At 45.9% G+C, this 18,432-nt stretch overlaps 1 protein-coding gene across 1 annotated transcript in view; it reads right to left on the bottom strand.

The window, feature by feature from the left end:
* The window catches only part of epha10 (EPH receptor A10), a 149,788-nt gene that overhangs the window by 30,835 nt on the left and 100,521 nt on the right, over positions 1-18,432 (bottom strand). Inside the window, 1 exon segment of the mRNA XM_030082222.1 lies at positions 389-513. Within this exon segment, the coding sequence (XP_029938082.1) occupies positions 389-513 (125 nt within the window).

Raw genomic sequence — 18,432 nt, 5'->3', positions numbered from 1 at the left:
AATAACCTACTTTTGGACTTCTGCTACATACTTATATCCACTATGGACTGAAATTTATTTATTTATTTGTTGAGATTTGATTTTATATAATGGAATACTTGAATAATATTTCTGATAATAGATCATTTTAATCATTTGCAGGCACCACAGGAGATCGTAGAATCATTTCCACCGGGTATTCGTGCACGTTAAAGATCCCGTCATCCGTCAGCAGACGAGCCGCGGTCTGGAGATTCTTTAACACCGATATTAATTTTTAAACAGTTTAACTCAATTAGTGAGTTTATCAAATAAGTGTGGAGGATTAGAGGGCTTAGAGTGGGCAGCAGAACTGAAAACGGGATTAAAAACAGTCATTAAGAGCAACAAGACAAACATCAGAGTTTACCTTCTCGTAGTATTTGACTTCGTATTCCGTGCGGCTGCTGTTGGGGTAGGACGGCTCCCTCCACACCAAGGTTATGCTCTTCTGCTCGATCTTCTCCGCTCGCAGCTCACTGATCAGAGACGGCGCTGCGGAGGAGAGAGAACAGACCAGAAGCCTCAGTTTTGGGGGGGTCTCCACCCTCATTCATTATAGATAGAAGAGCTTTAGGAAGTTTGTGAAGGACATCAGACAGAGTCTCAACTCTGGTGTATTTCCAGTTTTCACACAAACTTTCACCGCAAAGGAGAAAAAGAGAATTCTCAAACACAGAAACGATGCACTGGACATCGGGTTATGCCCACGATGCACTGCTGGATCCAAGGTAAGTGCAGAGAAATGTGGACTGTGTGCATAAATGGACACATGAGAGAGAGAGTTCAACGCCGAGGACAGATGCAGGTGAGCGAGAGGTAACAGATTAATTATTCACGCTGCGGCACGTCTGAGTGGACGGCTCCATCAGACTGAGGATCCCGGCGCAGGAAGCTCCTCGGCAACAGATCAATGCAGGTATGGATTGACGGACACGTCCGAATCGACACGGGACGGACGGATGGAGACACTCCTGATCCGAACTCTGTTTCCTCTCGCAGGTCTCTTAATTAAAGAGTCGCCTCGATGAACTTCTCTCCCTGTTCACACTAGGGGTGGGCGGTAGAAACGGTATAAACCGTATGCGATATAAATTTGGCCCACGGCCGGGATTTTGGTCATACCGCCCAACCGCGATAGCACATTACGTCCTCTAGGTGGCAGTTATGCAACTTTTTAGATGCCTGGTTCCCCGAAGAAGAAGCACACAACAGCGATGGCGGCGAGCAGTGAACAGACAGAGGAAGAGCTCGTGAAAAAGATTGGCGCAACATCTATAACAGCGATCTGTAACTGGCGGCCCACCAACAATAATATCCGACCCGCCAGATGATTTTGAGAATCTGAGGCAGCTGCTTCACGGAGGCAGTAACACCGTCCATTAACCTGTGAGTATCCAGCTCCTCCTAAAACGCCTTCGTTACCTGTGAAACACCTGGAAAGCCTCAGATTCAGTGAACAACCTGAGCCGTGCGGCTCCTGCTGCCTTCAGGGACACTTCTTAAAAGTAGCCTGCTGATAGAAGCTACCGGTGCCTCAGTCAGCTGTTAGCTTAGCTGTTAGCCACCGACAAACAGGGATCGGTCAAAAAAATTGGCCCGACGCCAAGTCAAGTTGCCGACTCCTGATCTGTAATCTGGACATGGTTTGGATTCAAAGTAACTTGACTTATGTTATTTAATACCAGTTTAAACACTACTTCCTGCTTCCATGCTTTCACCATGTGCTATGCTAACCATTAAAAGACTGTTATGCTAAAATTTATAAATCAAATTATACTGTGATATATACTTTCTACCGTGTAAGTTTCAAATTATACCGTGGTATAAATTTTAGGCCATATCGCCCACCCCTAGTTCACACGACGACGATTTGAGGGGAAAACGCAGAGAGCGGCGCCCCGACAGTTCGCTCTGATCGCGTGTCGACAAATGACAGCCGACACATCGGATGACAATCAGCAAGCGCCACCCACTTCTGCCCCAGTGCTCATTACGCCACGCTTAATGAAGTCGCAAAATAGGCTGTCACTCAAAAACAGGAGGGAAATAACAGGGGAGCAGTTTTCTCTTTATGTTTGGGAGGAGCGCTGCTATTAAAGCCATTAGCTCTGCTTTAGTGGCAGACGAGGGTTCAGCGCGGTTTTATCTTCTCCGTACACGGCGACAATTACTCCTGCCTTTCACTTACAGACTCATCATCCGTTCCTTTTTTTTTTTTAGTTATTTCAAACCCATTTTCATTCCTCTCTTGGATGTGGACTTCCTGTTCCTGCCGTCTCTCCAAACTCATCTCTGTTCTCTATAACAACAACACGTTAATGGATACGTTCTGCATAGGAAGAAAAAAAAAAAAAAAAACCTCATCTCTGCATCTCCTTTGTTCTACCAGGATAATTCAACTGTTTTAGGCAGGAAATCAAAGCTGTTTGATGTGTCGGCGCCGTGTTCCCGCTCACTGTCCGCCGCCGTCCGTCTGTGTTTTCATGTGTCTGCAAACACAGATGTTTTGTTTGTTTTTTTTTGTTCTCCATTGAGACTCGGTGAGCTTTTCGTATTACATAAGAAAAATCTGTGTTTAACGGCACAATATGGCATTTATTTGTTGAGGGTGAAATAATATGACCTAAAACATGGGGGTCAAGCATGAGGCCCGTGGGCCAAAACTGACACGCAGCAGACTCCAATCCGGCTCTTCAAACCACCGAGAAAATAGCAAAAATTTCAAAACATAGATTTATTTTAAGTAAATTTCAGAAGAAACCTTGCTGTCAAGGTGAGTTTGTAAAAACATGCAGAATGAAACAGCAGGAAGAGAAGTTTTTTGGACATTTCACTGCATTCGGCACCTAAATGTTTCAATAAAATTAGCTTTATGATGAGAATGTAATGAAATTCAACAGCAATTGTTATCAAAAGGGAATTATGGCATTGTTTTACTGTTTTTCCCCACTCAAGATGAAACTGCGATGTATGTGACCATCGAACTAAAACATGGCTGACACCCCTGACCTGAAATCAGCAGCTGAACTCTTTCCCAACTCGTCTTGCAGTACAACTTTGCACCACTAGGTGGTGCATCGAGTCACACAGAGGAGAAATTATCAGAGACCAAAGTGTGAAAACCTTCAACGTGATTGAACCAAAAATATGTTAGTCAAAAGATCTCTAAACGGTAAGACTATGCAAGAAAATGTTTTAAAACTGCTTACAATATAATCATCTAAACATTAATCATGATCACTTAGCGGCATTTTTAAGTACAGCTTTGAGTTAGCAAGTTATTTCAAATCTAATCTCCACAGAGTGTGTATCCAGCACAACATGCAGATGTGGACGCAGTGGGAGGAAAAGCAGTGAATAAATGGAGCAAAGGGAAATATGCTAATGAACACGACACAAGAATGTAAATAAACACAAGCAGAGCAATTATTCTTATTGATGAATGAATCTGCGCAGGCATTTATTATGTAGATTATGGTATGGAGGAAACAGACTGGGCTAATAGAAAATAAAGGAATTAGTTCCACAGTCTGAGGAAATGAGGAACAAAATAGACAAAGCGTGGAGGAAAATGACTGGACAAACAAACATTTAGGAAAAAGCTCCTTAGTAAGATAATGAAGAGGAAAAGTGAGGCTTAAATAGACACTCCGGTGTTTCTCAAAGCTTCTGCCTGCTAAATACTGAAGGAGACTCAGCCAAACGAACTAAAGCGAGAACACAGTGTCAACCTGCTCTGCAGGCTATTGTTTGCTATTCTTTCCTTCCTTGTGTGCTGAATTATGCATAAGACTGCTGCCTGCCTCCAAACTCCAGATTACATCACGGCTCAATCTGACACACAATGAACACGTGTGCACACACACACACACACACACACACACACACGGAGTCAGTTAAAGGGGGATAAAAACAGAAACGCAGTACAAAGGTTAAAGTAGTTTTTCCACATCTGCAGCTGCCAAGAAACGAGCCGCAGCTCGTGCATCAGACAAACAAGGAGCGAACCAGTGAGGGAATTTACAAACCCGCGAGGCACATGAAGGACGGCAGACAGTATGGACCGCTCGTACATCGTTTGCAACATTATCCACCGCGGCGGCGGCGGCGGCGGCGGCTGCAGTCTGGCAGTCTGGAGAGTCTCCAGAGCAAAAAGTTTGGGACACGCTGGTCGACCAAATGTCTCCATGAAACAGAAGCCAGCCGGTCTCGCTCCTGTTTGCACAACAATGCTTCAAATTAAAATGCCTCAATTTTTAATTTTCGTTTAGAAAAGTTTCAAGTTTACAGCTGAAACTGTGCTGCTGAAGGTTGTTTTTGTAAAAAAAAAAAAAAATATATATATATATATATATATATAAAAATAAATGACAAAGAAGGCAAACCACAACATGCAATCAACATTAAGATTTAGTACACCCGTTGTGCACTGGTTACAGTGTGAAATGTGTTCGTCTGTGGAAACAACAAAGCGCCATCCAGCACTTCAACACAGAGAGTGGCAGGAAGCGGTGGGTAGTGTTGAGTTTGGCTCCATTTTTGAGAGGAAGAAATCGATGCCTGCCATCTGAAAATAGTTTCCAGACCCACACACATACACAAACAAAAAGACACACACAATTGCACAATGATTTTCGCAAGTAATATCGAGGAGGTGATGGCCTTGTGGGCAATAAGCCTCTCCAGTTCTGCTGCGGAGGAACGCGGCAGACGGTTTCATATCCTCATCATGCCGCCGAAATAACACGGCAGACACACTCATCACCCAGACATACCGCCTCTGATGCGATCCGGGATGAAAGCTTTGCCGTATACGTACCAGACGTAATGGACTTTAAAGGAACGCTGCCATGATAGCGGCGAAAATAAGGCAAGGCAACTTTGTCTGTATGGCATCCTCCAGCAACGAGGCAATTCAGAGCGCTTCACGTCAACAAAGGTGAGCGGTGCAGCCACTGACGGAGCGTAATGGAAGGACCAGGACGTCGAAACGACCAAATATTGAGACACGCGGAGCGACTTCTGAAGCAGTGGCGAGGATTTGAAACTTATTCTCTTCTAAAATCTGTGGATTATCCAGACGTAAAACACACTTGCAGGAGGTTAAATACTCTTTCACTGGAAGGACTCTGTCAAAGCAATTCTGGCCAAAATAGTCGTAACTGTCCGTGTGAAAACACTGTTTGATAGCTTTGATTTGTCTCTGGTCATGCTCAGTTCTAAGAAGGTGCTTTATTCATGTTTCATAGCCCACTTTTTATGAATGGTTTGGCCTCAAAAATGCATCGATGATAAGCCATGCTGAGGAAAGGCTGATTCCAGACGGATCGCGGTTCGTTTACGCAACGTTTCAAGGGAAAACTCATTGTATTTGTGTTTACATGTCAACGGTTTGAAATGATGTCCGTTTCCGTTAACCCTAATCACGGAGTTAGCATGGCGAGCCACTAGTGGGCGCTGTTGTTTGTCAGACTGTCATTACGGTGACTGCCAACCCTAAAACTCCCAGGAGAAACTGGACCCTGTGGAACCCGCCTGCGCCCAGAGTTCGCTGCGATCGGCTCCAGCGCTTCCTGGACCCTGAAGTGAATAAAGTGGTTTGAGAGGTGGATGGCTGGACGACCCGGAGCTGCCAGCACAGGAACCCCGGCGCCCCCCCCCCACCCCGCTCGGGTCTCCGTGGCAGGAACACCTGTGAATGGAGTTTGGCTCGGAGCGGCGCCTGCCGCTGAGGGCTCCTGCATCCAGGCGAGGAGCAGCTGGCATCTCCGTTTCCTTATCAAAGGAGACAGGCGGAGGAGCCGCGCTCCCGAGGGGCGGCACAACATCTCGCAGTCATTCCCAACTTTTTTCCCGCTCTTCACACGGGTCCTCTCGCTGAGAAATCCTCGCTCTCGCAAGCGTCTCCGTCTTCTTATCTCCGCTTCGCGCCGACACGGCTCAGTCTCGCTCGGGCGCCGCTCTCGGGGGAATCCGTCGCTCCCCGCAGGCCTGTTTTGTGCCTCTGGTGAGATGACATCCATCTTGTCGGGAAGAGGTTTCATTGTTCTCGCAATCTCCACCGAGCCCCGTGTGCCCACGCATATTAAAGAACGGCGAGCGTGTCGGTAATGAAGAGCCGGGGACGGCGGTGAGCGACGGCGGAGCGGATCTGTCAGCAGTGCTCCCGTTCAAAGGGTTAAGAGGAGGCTGAAGACGATCCCTCTGGGCACAGCACCGCTGGCTGCTTCCCGCGGTTAAACGAATCGTGCAGCGACTCGGGTGACTGACAGCCGAGCGGCGGGAACATTTACCTCGTTCTGATTCGTGTCCCCTGGGCTTTTATCAACTTATCTTATCTGTGGGTCCCGAAATCCCGGCGGAGCGGACTTTAGCCATGATAATCACGTTTCAGTGACGTCTGGAATGTAGTTTTCTTATGTTTTCTTGTACTAACTTCCATTTAATTGCACAATATATAAATGCCATGCTAGTTTAATTCAATTTCGAGTTCTACTTTACATATACAGTGCCAAATACAACACTTCCAGGCACAAAGTCCGCTTGAAACGGGGTAAAAGCGACCAAAATAGCTGCATATTTCACAACTTGTATTTTAAAAAAGTCTAAATAAATTGAAATTCTCTCAGGACTTCTTCACAAGGTACCACTATTGGTTTTTAATTGTGAACTCATGACTGTTGGTAACGATAATGAATTGATTTCAGTTATAAACCGCATTTTCACCGATTCAGCAGCGTTTTGCGGTTTTCATCACTGTAAACAGTGACGGCTGCCATGCAAAGTGTCTGACGTCCATATTTAGTGTCTCCAACACGTGGAGCCGGAGAGAGACGGCAGACCGAAGCACCAAACGGAGCCTCTGCCACCTCCCTCTCCTTTAATTACATTTTAAATAGCCGAGAAATGCTGAGGACATTTAAAACTACTCCGTTCAGACTTTATTTCACTTTCCCCGGGAACCTGCTCACAACACTAATCTGCTCCATCAGCAAACGGCCACCTGGACGCCTCGGCCCAAATAACACTCTCTCCTCTCCCGGCCGCAACCACAGAATATTTAAGGACAGAAGGACAGGCGAGAAGCGAAGACAAGAGGAGTCGGAGACGTGAGAGGAGGAAGAGGAGGAGGAGGAGGAGGAGGAGGAGGAGGAGGAGGAGGAGGAGGAGGAGAAAGCCGGGAAAATGACTGTGGTTCAGAGGCAGATGTGATATTTATTATCTGCGGTTATTATCATTCAGAAGAAGAAAGGAGGGTGGGGGGGGGCATGTTTAGAGGGATTGAGGCTTGGCTAGGGTTGACACACACACACACACACACACACACACACACACACACACACACACACACACACACACACACACACACACACACACAGACACACACACAGGATGTTTTCTGACTATAAGTGGGAAGAATTGTGCCAGGAGGACACCTGCACGAGGCAAATTTCCATCTAAACAACAAAATTATACGTTTCAGGGACTTGATCCACCCCGGTGGGTGCGTGTGGGTCTAAATGCGTGTCGGCACAGAGAGGCTGAGTGCTGGCTTGATTAAATGTGTCAGTCAGGAGGCGAGTGGGTGGGAGGAAGACCGGAAGCCGGACAAAAAGGCCCCTCGCTGGATGGCATATTCACCAGGGTCTGGTATCCAGTCCCCCCTGTGCAGGAATAGCAGGCCAGCGGGCGCCACGCTGCAGCCGCCACGCTTTCCTGCACGGCAACTGATCTTTAACTGATTTAATTAAAAAGAAATGCATGTGCATATCAGAAACGCACGTGACCTGCAGACATCACCTTGTCAGAATCTGCATCCCACACTCCCAGCGGGGGAGACGGGCCGACTCAAACCGCAGCTGACAGGCTGAGTGTGAACACTCTTCCAGGGCGGCGAGCCGCAGCCCGGAGCCGCCGGCCCGGTCCGATCGCGCCACGTCCGTTAAGCCAGACAGCCTCTGCCCAGAGCCTCCGACAAATAAAAACACACAGTCTGCCCCCCGCAGACACACCGCCTGCTGCAGGAGGCTGGCGGAGAAGGTGAGGGAGGCTCTATCGGTCCTGACAGGCTCACGAGGCGAGGCGGTGGTTTTACACACATGCACACACATCCGCACGTCCTCACACTTCACCATAACGCAGCCTGTCAGCTGCTGTCCAACCTGTTGATCCCGCCAGGTTCAGATCTTTCACTTTAGCGATACTGTGAGAGAGAGGAGGTGCAGTTATTCTGCACAGGTATTCAGGACAACAACACAACCTGAGGAACAACACAACCTGAGGAACAACACAACCAACACAACTTGAAGAACAACACAACCTGAGGAACAACACAACCTGAAGAACAACACAACCTGAGGAACAACACAACCTGAAGAACAACACAACCTGAAGAACAACACAACCTGAAGAACAACACAACCTGAGGAACAACACAACCTGAGGAACAACACAACCTGAGGAACAACACAACCTGAAGAACAACACAACCTGAGGAACAACACAACCTGAGGAACAACACAACCTGAAGAACAACACAACCTGAAGAACAACACAACCTGAGGAACAACACAACCTGAAGAACAACACAACCAACACAACCTGAGGAACAACACAACCTGAAGAACAACACAACCTGAGGAACAACACAACCTGAGGAACAACACAACCTGAAGAACAACACAACCTGAGGAACAACACAACCTGAAGAACAACACAACCAACACAACCTGAAGAACAACACAACCTGAAGAACAACACAACCTGAGGAACAACACAACCTGAAGAACAACACAACCAACACAACCTGAAGAACAACACAACCTGAAGAACAACACAACCTGAGGAACAACACAACCTGAGGAACAACACAATCTCGAGCACATCGGAGCTTTCATGCAACATCCAGACGAACACCACTTTTTAAGGTCGATGGCAAGGAAAAGTGATTTTATCATTATCAATTTCTAAAATGAAAAAAAATATATACATAAATTTTGGTTTTCCAAAGGACACAGAAAGTGTTATGTAATCGTTATTGACCCAGAACTGTTATGATCAGCTGCTCTGATTGTTTCAGTGCAACTCAGAATCATTTCTAATTGTTAGAAATGAGACAATTTAGAAATAAAGTACAAATATCAGCCTAAAATGCAGGAAGTGATCACCAGATCTAGTTTATATGAGACAGAACATCTGACCTATCAGACTCCTCTTTTCCATTATTTACTCCAAAAGTCATAAATTTGCAGATAGATCGCTGTTTCAGTAGCATTTCACTCTGAGATGGAGACGAGTATTACTTCTTTTTTTTTTTTTTTTGTTTAATCTTGAATCTGTCATTGATTCCTATTTTCCTGAGATTTCTTTTCTTTTTTATTTTATTTCATTTCACCAGATACATAACATCTAGGATATTTGTGATTCTACATCTGTACATTTAATCTACAATGAGGACAACTGTCTTTTTAACCAGGAGTTGTTTGCTGGATTTGTTTCTGTAAAGAAAAACCATGCTGGATTTGACCTTTGTCAAATCTGTCAACATTTATAGTTACATCAAAAATCACAGTACATGTTCAGGTAAGGAAAGTTATATGACATTCACTTTTTAGAGAAAAAAACAAACCAAAAAACTACTATATAAAATATAATCAATAAATTCCTCCATCAAGTGAATGAGAGACAGAAAATGGAGATATCCACTGAATCTAATGCATGTGAAAACACGGGTTCGTATAAAAAGATGCACGCTGAGTGAGAACGTGTCGTGCACGCTCCTGCCTGCTTGCAGCCGAAGTGCGCGTCCCCCTCCTCCAGTCGGCTCGCAGAGGAGAACACTGCCATTCGGAGAGACGGCTGCGTCTCCACACAACCTTCTGGCTTTCTGTGGCTCAGCGGGGGGCCGTCCACGTCCCCCTCCCCTCCACCCCTCCGGCAACAAACTGCACGGAAAACAAAGACGGCACGCACGCACAGACACAACAAAGACCTTTCCAGGTATTAGATGAAGAAAATCAGAGAGGACTCACAACTTTCAAGCATTCTTTCTAGTTTCTAGATTTCTTTGGTTCCCTCCTGGTGGAACTTTTTGGTTCAAAGAAAAACCCTCGAACCAGACCGACGATGAGGGGAAGATTACGTCTGCGTGTCAGCAGCTTTGTTTTTTCTTCCAAAGTGAACGGCGCCATTCCCCGAACAACAAGGAGCACCCTGTAAATCCACACTCAGAGTACACACACCGAAGACTCTCAGAGTGCCTCTTCATAGACTCCAATTATAAGCCAAGAGGTAGGCAATTAAAATTCCCATCACAGGGTGACAAAGCGTCTTAAGTGGCTGGGCTACAGTCCTGAAAAGTAGCTTGATGACTCTATTCATTTTGTGCCTGCTGAAGCCTCACCTTCCCATCACTTCTAATTAAGGAGGCACAGAGGATCCACACACAGGGCTGGAGGCGGGGATGAGGGGCGAGGGGGGCGGAGAGGGGCTATTGGAAGCCAAATGACAGAAGCAGTTTTCTGCATCGACACCTGAATAGCCTTGATTCAGTGAAGAGGCTTTGTTACCAAAGTACAGTATGATCCGCCATCAGTTCACACTCCGACTCATCAGTACTCAAGGTAAATTGTTGCACTTTCAAATTATTCAAATATATTTTTTTTTCCATGAAATTAACTAAAAGAATAATATGATGTTTACATTTCTAGGGCCATGTTTACGAATGAAAATGCAACTTTTTGAGAATGGCTCCCAGAGTAGAAGTTTTGGAAAATGCTCCGACTCCGACTGGCTCCATGGAAACAGGGGAAAAACCCCCCTTCGCTGAAACGCTGCTACGGCACCAAGCACATCAAAACAAATGTTTTCTCTTGAACCGATGTGTAAGAGGGCTCTAGTACTACTTTATCTTGCTGCATTTAGTCAGATTAGAGTTAATCTCCTCTATTTTCGGCTTTAAAAACAGTCTGGAGGCTTTGGTCGAGGTCTCGAATCTTTCTTGGGCGGCTCTGGTCTTCGTTTTGGCCTTGACTCTTTGTTGGGTGGCTCTGCTCTTGGTCTTGAGTCCATCTCGGGTCAGGTGGTCTTGACACTACTTGGACCACAGACTCAGATAGACTTCACGCTGATGTCTTTCCAACCTCTCAAGTCTTCACCAGAAGAGCCACCAGTGAAGAAGAACTGCAGAATATCCAATGAGGAAAAGTGCAAAATCACTCAGTGTTCGTATCTTTACACTTGAACAATTTCAAATCAATATAATAACAGTAAGAGAGGTAAACTGAGGGTTCCGGGTAGCTTTATGCTCACTGAGGGGAAATCTGGTTCACAGTCAGCAGTAATAAAAACCCAGCAAACACAATTACAACCGCAAGACAAATTAAGCTAACGAGACAAATTAGAATTAGGTGGTAATTAAAGGAGTGATAATGGTGGGAATAAAGCAGCCGTCCTGCACTGTGGCGGATTAAATCTGCACTCTGACGGCAGCGGGGGGGAGGGAGGAAGTTTTCCTGGACCCGAGTGTGAAGTTCTGGAAGGTCGTTCAGAGTCGACGTTCTCCTTTATCGTGCTCATTCTGCCTTATGTGTAGTTGGTGTTCACGTTGTTGCAGCTATAGATTTATGCCACTGACTGTCAGAATGCTAAGTCTCCTTTTGGTTCATAAAACTGTTCACACTCATTTAACTTCTATCGTACACACACACACACACACACACACAGTTACATTTCATTTTATTTTCTTAGTAATGCTACTTATTATTGGCTGTGTTTATCTGATGGCCATATTTATTTTCCAGCTGAGGGTTCTATAATGCATTATTCAGGGTTTTTCAATTAGTTTGCAGTCTCTGGTGTTGGGTAACTGTGATAAATGAGCTGGGTTTTCTCCACGTTAGAGACTTTAATAATCTGACCACTATTGATTCCCCGTGCTGTTAATCTGGGATCTGAAATGCAGCTGCACTTGTTTGTGGTTGATTTAGATGTTAAACTGTTCAGTTCTGCAAAATCTAATTTTACAAGCGTTCAGTCTACACATCTTCACTTCCACTGAAGTGTTTTTATTGATTTCATTCTCAAACATAGCAATTAAAGTCACTTTACCAGCAGACCGGGCCTAAAAAAATCTGCATAACACCAGTTAAACTGTGTTTTCCTTTGTTGTCACGTCAAGCAGATGTTTTGAAGAAGTCTATGTTTTCACAAAATTATTGGCAATTACCACCATTTCAAGTGTCTTGTTCAGATTTTCAAGACGGGTCAGCAATCGTTGAGGACATTTAATGCAGAATGATGATTTTCACACATGAAATGTTTCCTCTGCAGAGGATTCTGGCTCTAACCATAACACCTGTGTTTCTTTCTATCTTCTCAGGGGGCGGTGCGTCTCTCACATTCTGAAAGTCTCTCTTCATCAGGAGGTACGAGCCTCTGCAGCGCGTCTCGCTCTTTCTCTGGCAGAGAGAATCTTCCCCGAGACGCAGGATGTGCGTCATCGATGGGCGGATGTGTGATTATCAGACAGAGCAGGCTGTCCTTGAGTGGCACTTTCTTCATAGTGCATCACCAAATCTGGAACTTTAAACCTGATTGTGTATTCTCACATGAGCCGGGACATAAATGAATATGGTTAACAGTGTCTTCTTTGTTGGACACCTCTGTGTGAATCAGGAAATCTCTGCAGCCATCAGTAACATTTTATTGCATCAGGCTGACATAATTACATTATATGAACTTTAACTGTCCTGAAATCCTCTGAAAACAGGTTATAAAACTTTGTGTTTCATTGAAATTAATATTATCTGCTCCCATCTGGTATTTTCACTTCTTTCATTTTTAACCTTTTCTCACAACTCGCACCTTGATGATTATTATTATTATTGCAGTTATTACTTAGCGTGGCCCATTTGTCACCGCCGAAGAGAAATTACACCTCCAGCACTGTCAGACACTTTCATTAAAGAGATTGTTCCAGAGCCACAGAGGTAATCATCTCCCATATTTCACAAACAAGGGGTATTAAAGCTCATTTTACACTTTTTTCCCTTGAAATAAATACTTTTGACATGAAGATGTCACCCTGTTATTGGATAAGTAAATTATTGCATTTAATTCTGCCTCCTTCAGCTTCTCTAAACTTGTTTCTCAGTGCTGCTCTCCTCTCGGCCTCTCTGTATCCTTCAATCCCGTTCTGTTTCCTCGCTCTCATTTCTAAGCCTTCCCCTCCACCTCGTGCAGTTTTCTCAGCTACGTCTTTATCCTTTTTCCGGGGTGTTTTCGGGAAAGTTTCCACCGTCTGCATGCTGTTTGAGCAATCCGTGTATTTCCCCACTCCTGCTGCGGAAGGCATTCAGCTCACACTGCAGCGCCGCTCACCTTTCCCCATCCCTCTGCTTCTATATTCATTCCCCCTCTTCTCTCCACCCTTTATGCATCCATCTCTGAGGCTCGTGTAACTCCGCGGGGACCAGCCATCTAAAGCCCGGCCAGTAATCCTCTCAGGATATTGAAATGCCAATCCTTCCTCCTCTCTGACCTGCACCTCCACCTCATCTCTGCCGCCTCCTTGCATCCCTGTCTTCCTCCCTGCCTCTGCTAAAGGGCTTTGGATGTACCGCCGGGGGCCGCGGCATTCAACCCGCGCGTGCTTCAATAACACACACCCGGCAATTCTCAGGAATGATGTCATTACCGGATCCAAACACACAAATCAGGCATGAAGCATGTGCAGCACGCGAGAGACACACACACACACACACACACACACACACACACACACACACACACACACACACACGCACGGAGAGCGGGCGGGCGTTCCCTCACTTATGTATATGCATCCCTAATCCACAGCTGGATAAGGGGCCCCATGGGCCTCGGGCAAAACTGATCCCCCCGTTTACACAGCCCGTGCTCCATCTCCTCACGCAACCGTGGCTCCCCGCTCACTATGATCCCCTCCGTCCCTGATGCCCCGTGCACAACTCCCCCTCTCCCCTCCGTGGCCTGGAGAGGGCTGATAAACCCCCATCTGTCTGCCAGAAAGCCTCCTCCACTCTGCACGGACGCAGCGCAGCGCAGCCAGATGCTTTGAAGGAATTCTATTTGTGCTGGGCTTTTAATCTCGCAACGTCTTGGAAGCTGTTTTTAATGGTTAAAAAAAAAAATAAGTAGCGAGAAAATTCATCTGTTTTACTGACCGAAGGGTTTTCTTAAGGATGCACCGATACCGCTATCAGTATCGGCTCGGGTGCTGCAGGAAGTACTCGAACTCAAAAGCATTCGGTGGCGTCGCCCAGAAGTACGCAAGAGAATTTTACTCTGAGTCACGCTACATGCTAAAGAGCTCACACGCCAGTCAACACGGTAGCTAAACGTGTTTAAAGTCTGACATTGACAGCGAGCCCAGTCTACAGTGTGCGTATTGCTGTGTATGGATACACACTGCATTATGTGCATTATAGTCTCACACTGGAGCCTTGAAGGCGGTTGGAGGTGACGTAGCATCACTGCAGAGGCTGTGTGCACGTGGTTCTCATACCGTTTGCACATGGAGCATGAATTAGGTTTTGATAGGATTTAATAAGTATTGGTATCGCTACTCAGTATCTGCAGGTAACTAAAGGTTAGTACTCGTATTCATCTTTTAAAAAAGCAGTATCGGTCCAACCCTAGTCTTTACTGTTGGTTGAAATATTTGGCTTAATTTTTTTTTCTCTTCAGCTCAGCACAGACTCTCAAAATTGTTGGGTTTTCTTGGACCTGTGTTGCCAGGTAACCCCCCCCCCCCCAAAAAAAAAAAAAAAACACCAATCGCAACAAGCGTGCTCTACTCAAAAAAAACAACAACAACACAAATAGGGTGCAGTGGGAGATGCTGGAGAAATCGTCACGGAGACGTGGAGAGGTGACGAAGGGCGAGGGAAGTGGTGATTATGACAAGAGAGGAGGTGAGGAAGGAGGCAACATCGGAAAGGGTGGAGAGGCGGGAGGAGGAGGGAGAGAAATTACCATCTTTCTAAGAATAGTGAGTTTATGGGGAGAACAGGAAAGGATATGGTGAGGGAAATTAGCGAGGAAATAGAGGGTAAAAAAAGAAGAGCCTGGGACACAAAGGGAGGGTGGAGGTTAAGAAAAAGTACAGAGTAATGAAGGGATGATGAGGCGGTGTCGTGGGGGTGGAGGTAGGAAAAGTGAGCACACGCGAGTGTGGTGTGTGTGTGTGTGTGTGTGTGTGTGTGTGCCTTGTTCCGAATCCCTCCTGCAGTATTCATAAAGGTCAGTGATTTCTGATGATGTGCTGAGGTTCACACACATGCAGACATGAGGTCGAGGTCTGAGCAGTCTCTGGACCCGACTTCTGTTCTCTCACGTTACGGCGCCGCCGTCGCTGTGATCACGCCGTCTGGACCGAACCCGGAGCTTTAAATTATGGAGTTAACCTGCAGTGTGAAGACACTCAGCCTCTCATCTCAGTATAGGAGCCTTGGCTGAGGCGAGGCGCGGGGTCACAGTCCGTACATATTTAAAGGAAGGGTTACGAAAACATCATGAATATCTAACTGTCACTGGATTTCTTTATCTTTTAAACTGACATCTGCCTTCGTGCGTTGAGAACCCCGTTTACATGACGACACTTTTCAAGCTCCTGTTAGAGGTTATTGGCCACAGAACAGCCTACCTTTGTGTAAAGCATGTAGTTGAATAGGTCCAGTGAGCTAAATGAGGAAAAGGCTGATTATTTCTAACTCTGCTCCTCAGAACTTCCCCAAGACGTGACGGATTCAGACGATTCCCCCGCTACCTGCAGACCATGATGACTGCTCGCGCTGATTTTGTGCATCGTGCGCTTACACAACGCACCCACTAAACACTAATAATAAATGTTCCTTCCTGGGTCAACGGTGAATCACTGCACTCATCAAGTTGTTGCATAATTAGATATTTTTGTTTTCAACACGGATCTGAAAAGATGAGCGAGAAATCTGGAGGACATTATCCAAACATAAGGCCCGTGGGGCAAAACTGGCCCGCGTGAGGCTCCAATCCGGGTCGCCAAACCACCAAGCAAATCGTCAGTATTTCAAAGAAAGCTCTGATTCTCGAAGAAATTCCTGGCCTGCATGTGGCCCCTGAACTAAACCGTGTTTGACACCCCTGATCAGGTGTGAGAAAACATTTTCACCTGAAGTTGGTGTCATGATGTTCAGCATGTTGCTGCTCCAGTGGAACTATGCCCCCCCCCCCCCCCCCCCCCCCCCCCCCCGCCTCCACTGAGCATCAAGACAGTGTTACCCCCCTGACCCGGAGCGGAGCGGCACACAGAGCCGTTCGAGCAGAAAAACTCCAGCGGCCACCTGTGAAAACCACATTCCTCTTAATAAAAACCCAGAACGCGACCAGCAGAGCCAGGAGCAGCGGGACGGGACTCCCGAGAACCGGCTTCTGAAAGCTCACGTCTCCGGCTCGCACGGAACGCAGTCAGCATTAAACAACCCACACCAAATGTCAGCCTAAATCCTCTCCGACACAGAAAGTCTCCCGAAACCCCTGCAAACACACTCTCCTAACCCCCCGTCCAATCCCGGAGGATGACACGGTTAGCAGGACGACTCGCACTCTAATACCCCTTTATAACCGGGAATCAACACCTCCGTATCTGCTGACAGGACGGACGGGCCGGCGGAGGGACGGGTGGCGGAGGAGATAAAAGGGAGAAAGGTTGAAGAAGAGAATGTGAAGTGATCACGGAAGGCTTGTTCTTTGTCAGAAAGAGAGAACCTAACCTGGGGACTGGGGATTCTTCGGAGTGAGCGGAATTCCTAAAAGGAAAGTGATTTATTATCTGTGCAAGACGTTCGATTAGTTTGTGTAAATGCTGCAGGTAAACTCTGCAGCAGGCCGAGGAACATTCTTATTGCTTAATCTTAATCTACTATACTATTTATTTCTGTTTCTGCACTGCAAAACATTTTCTTTTCAATGAAAATAAATCGGGATTGAGATTAACGTGCCTGGCTTCCAGACACACACAAACATTTAGGATGATAACATGAGAGTGTGGATTCACATTTTCATGTATGAAGTCCTGCTTTAATGTGGATTTACATTCTGTCCCACCTCCTGGTAAAGTGCTTTTTGGTTTGTTTTGACAGCGCCTTAACATTTCTCTAAAGCCTCAGAAGCAGTTTGAAGGAGGGACATGTGGCTCGAAAACCCGCTTAACCTCCTGCCATCCCGACCCGGCCTCCTCCCACACGCCGGCGATTTACTCTGGGAAATATACGTCGGACATCTGCTGTTGAGCCGTCCCTCACCCTATGGAGCCCAGATGTTACACTTATGTAACATCTGCAGTTGGTAAGAAGGGAATTAGGATTACAGAGTAACTCCTATATTGTCAAACATTCATCTTCTTGGTATTGGAGAGAAATGTAAGCTGGCTGAGATTTGATCGGATGGATGGGGTAATAAAGTCGGGGTTAAATCCCCCTCCTTTACCACGGGGGTGTGAGGAAGTTTATCTATTTCACCATCAGACTGGCCAAAAATGTTGCTGTCGTTCAAAGATGGCATTTATTGATGGGTGATAGTTAGTAGGTTTTACTCTCAAATTAAAAAGGCGTTTTTTTCCCCCCAATATTTATCATCTCATTTAGTCCATTAATTTTCCCTGGCATTTGTGAGGCAAAGTGTTGTTCATGGACACTGTTTAAATCAGAGGTGTTAAACTCATTTTAATTCAGGGGAACCATAAGGCTAAATACTGTCATAATAATCTTACAATGGAATAGAATAGAATAGAATAGAATAGAATAGAAATACTTGATTAAACCCCTGGGGAAATTCCCTAAAATCGATGAACGTAGCTGCCACATGTGAAGCACTCAGTCCATCCACTGGGATCAATCTGCGATTCAGCGTCTTGTCTGTGGACAGACGGGGGGAGTCAAACCTGCAACCTACCAATTGAGAGACGATCCCTCTAAAAGCCGAGCCAGTCGCCATTCTTACAATTTTCAAATCTTTCTTTGTTGAGGCGCCGGGTCTAAGTTTAGAAAAGTGTGTACTGGTGCAAAACCAAATCATAAGCACTGAAAACTACAAAAATTTAATTCAAATACAGTGAAATATCGACAGAACTTCTCCTGAAACCATTTCGGTTCGTAGTGATGGCTAATGCTAGTTTGCTAGCTTTTATGGCAGAATCACCGACGTCTCATCTTCAGTGTGTTGTATTGTGTCCACTTCAAGAAATCTGTTGGAAAGTCCACGGCTTCTTTGGAGTTTTTACCGTTTGCTCGGTGGTTTGCGCGGCAGCTTTAGACGTTTCTCCCCACCTGAGCTCCATCCAGTCCATCACGGTCACATTTCCTCAAGCTTCTTTCAAATGAGAGCAAACAAGCT

Source organism: Salarias fasciatus, chromosome 22 (genome assembly GCF_902148845.1).
Source record: "Salarias fasciatus chromosome 22, fSalaFa1.1, whole genome shotgun sequence".
Lineage (NCBI taxonomy): Eukaryota > Metazoa > Chordata > Actinopteri > Blenniiformes > Blenniidae > Salarias > Salarias fasciatus.
The sequence above is the reverse complement of the archived record's forward strand: the minus strand, read 5'-3'. Positions and strand labels throughout refer to the sequence as shown.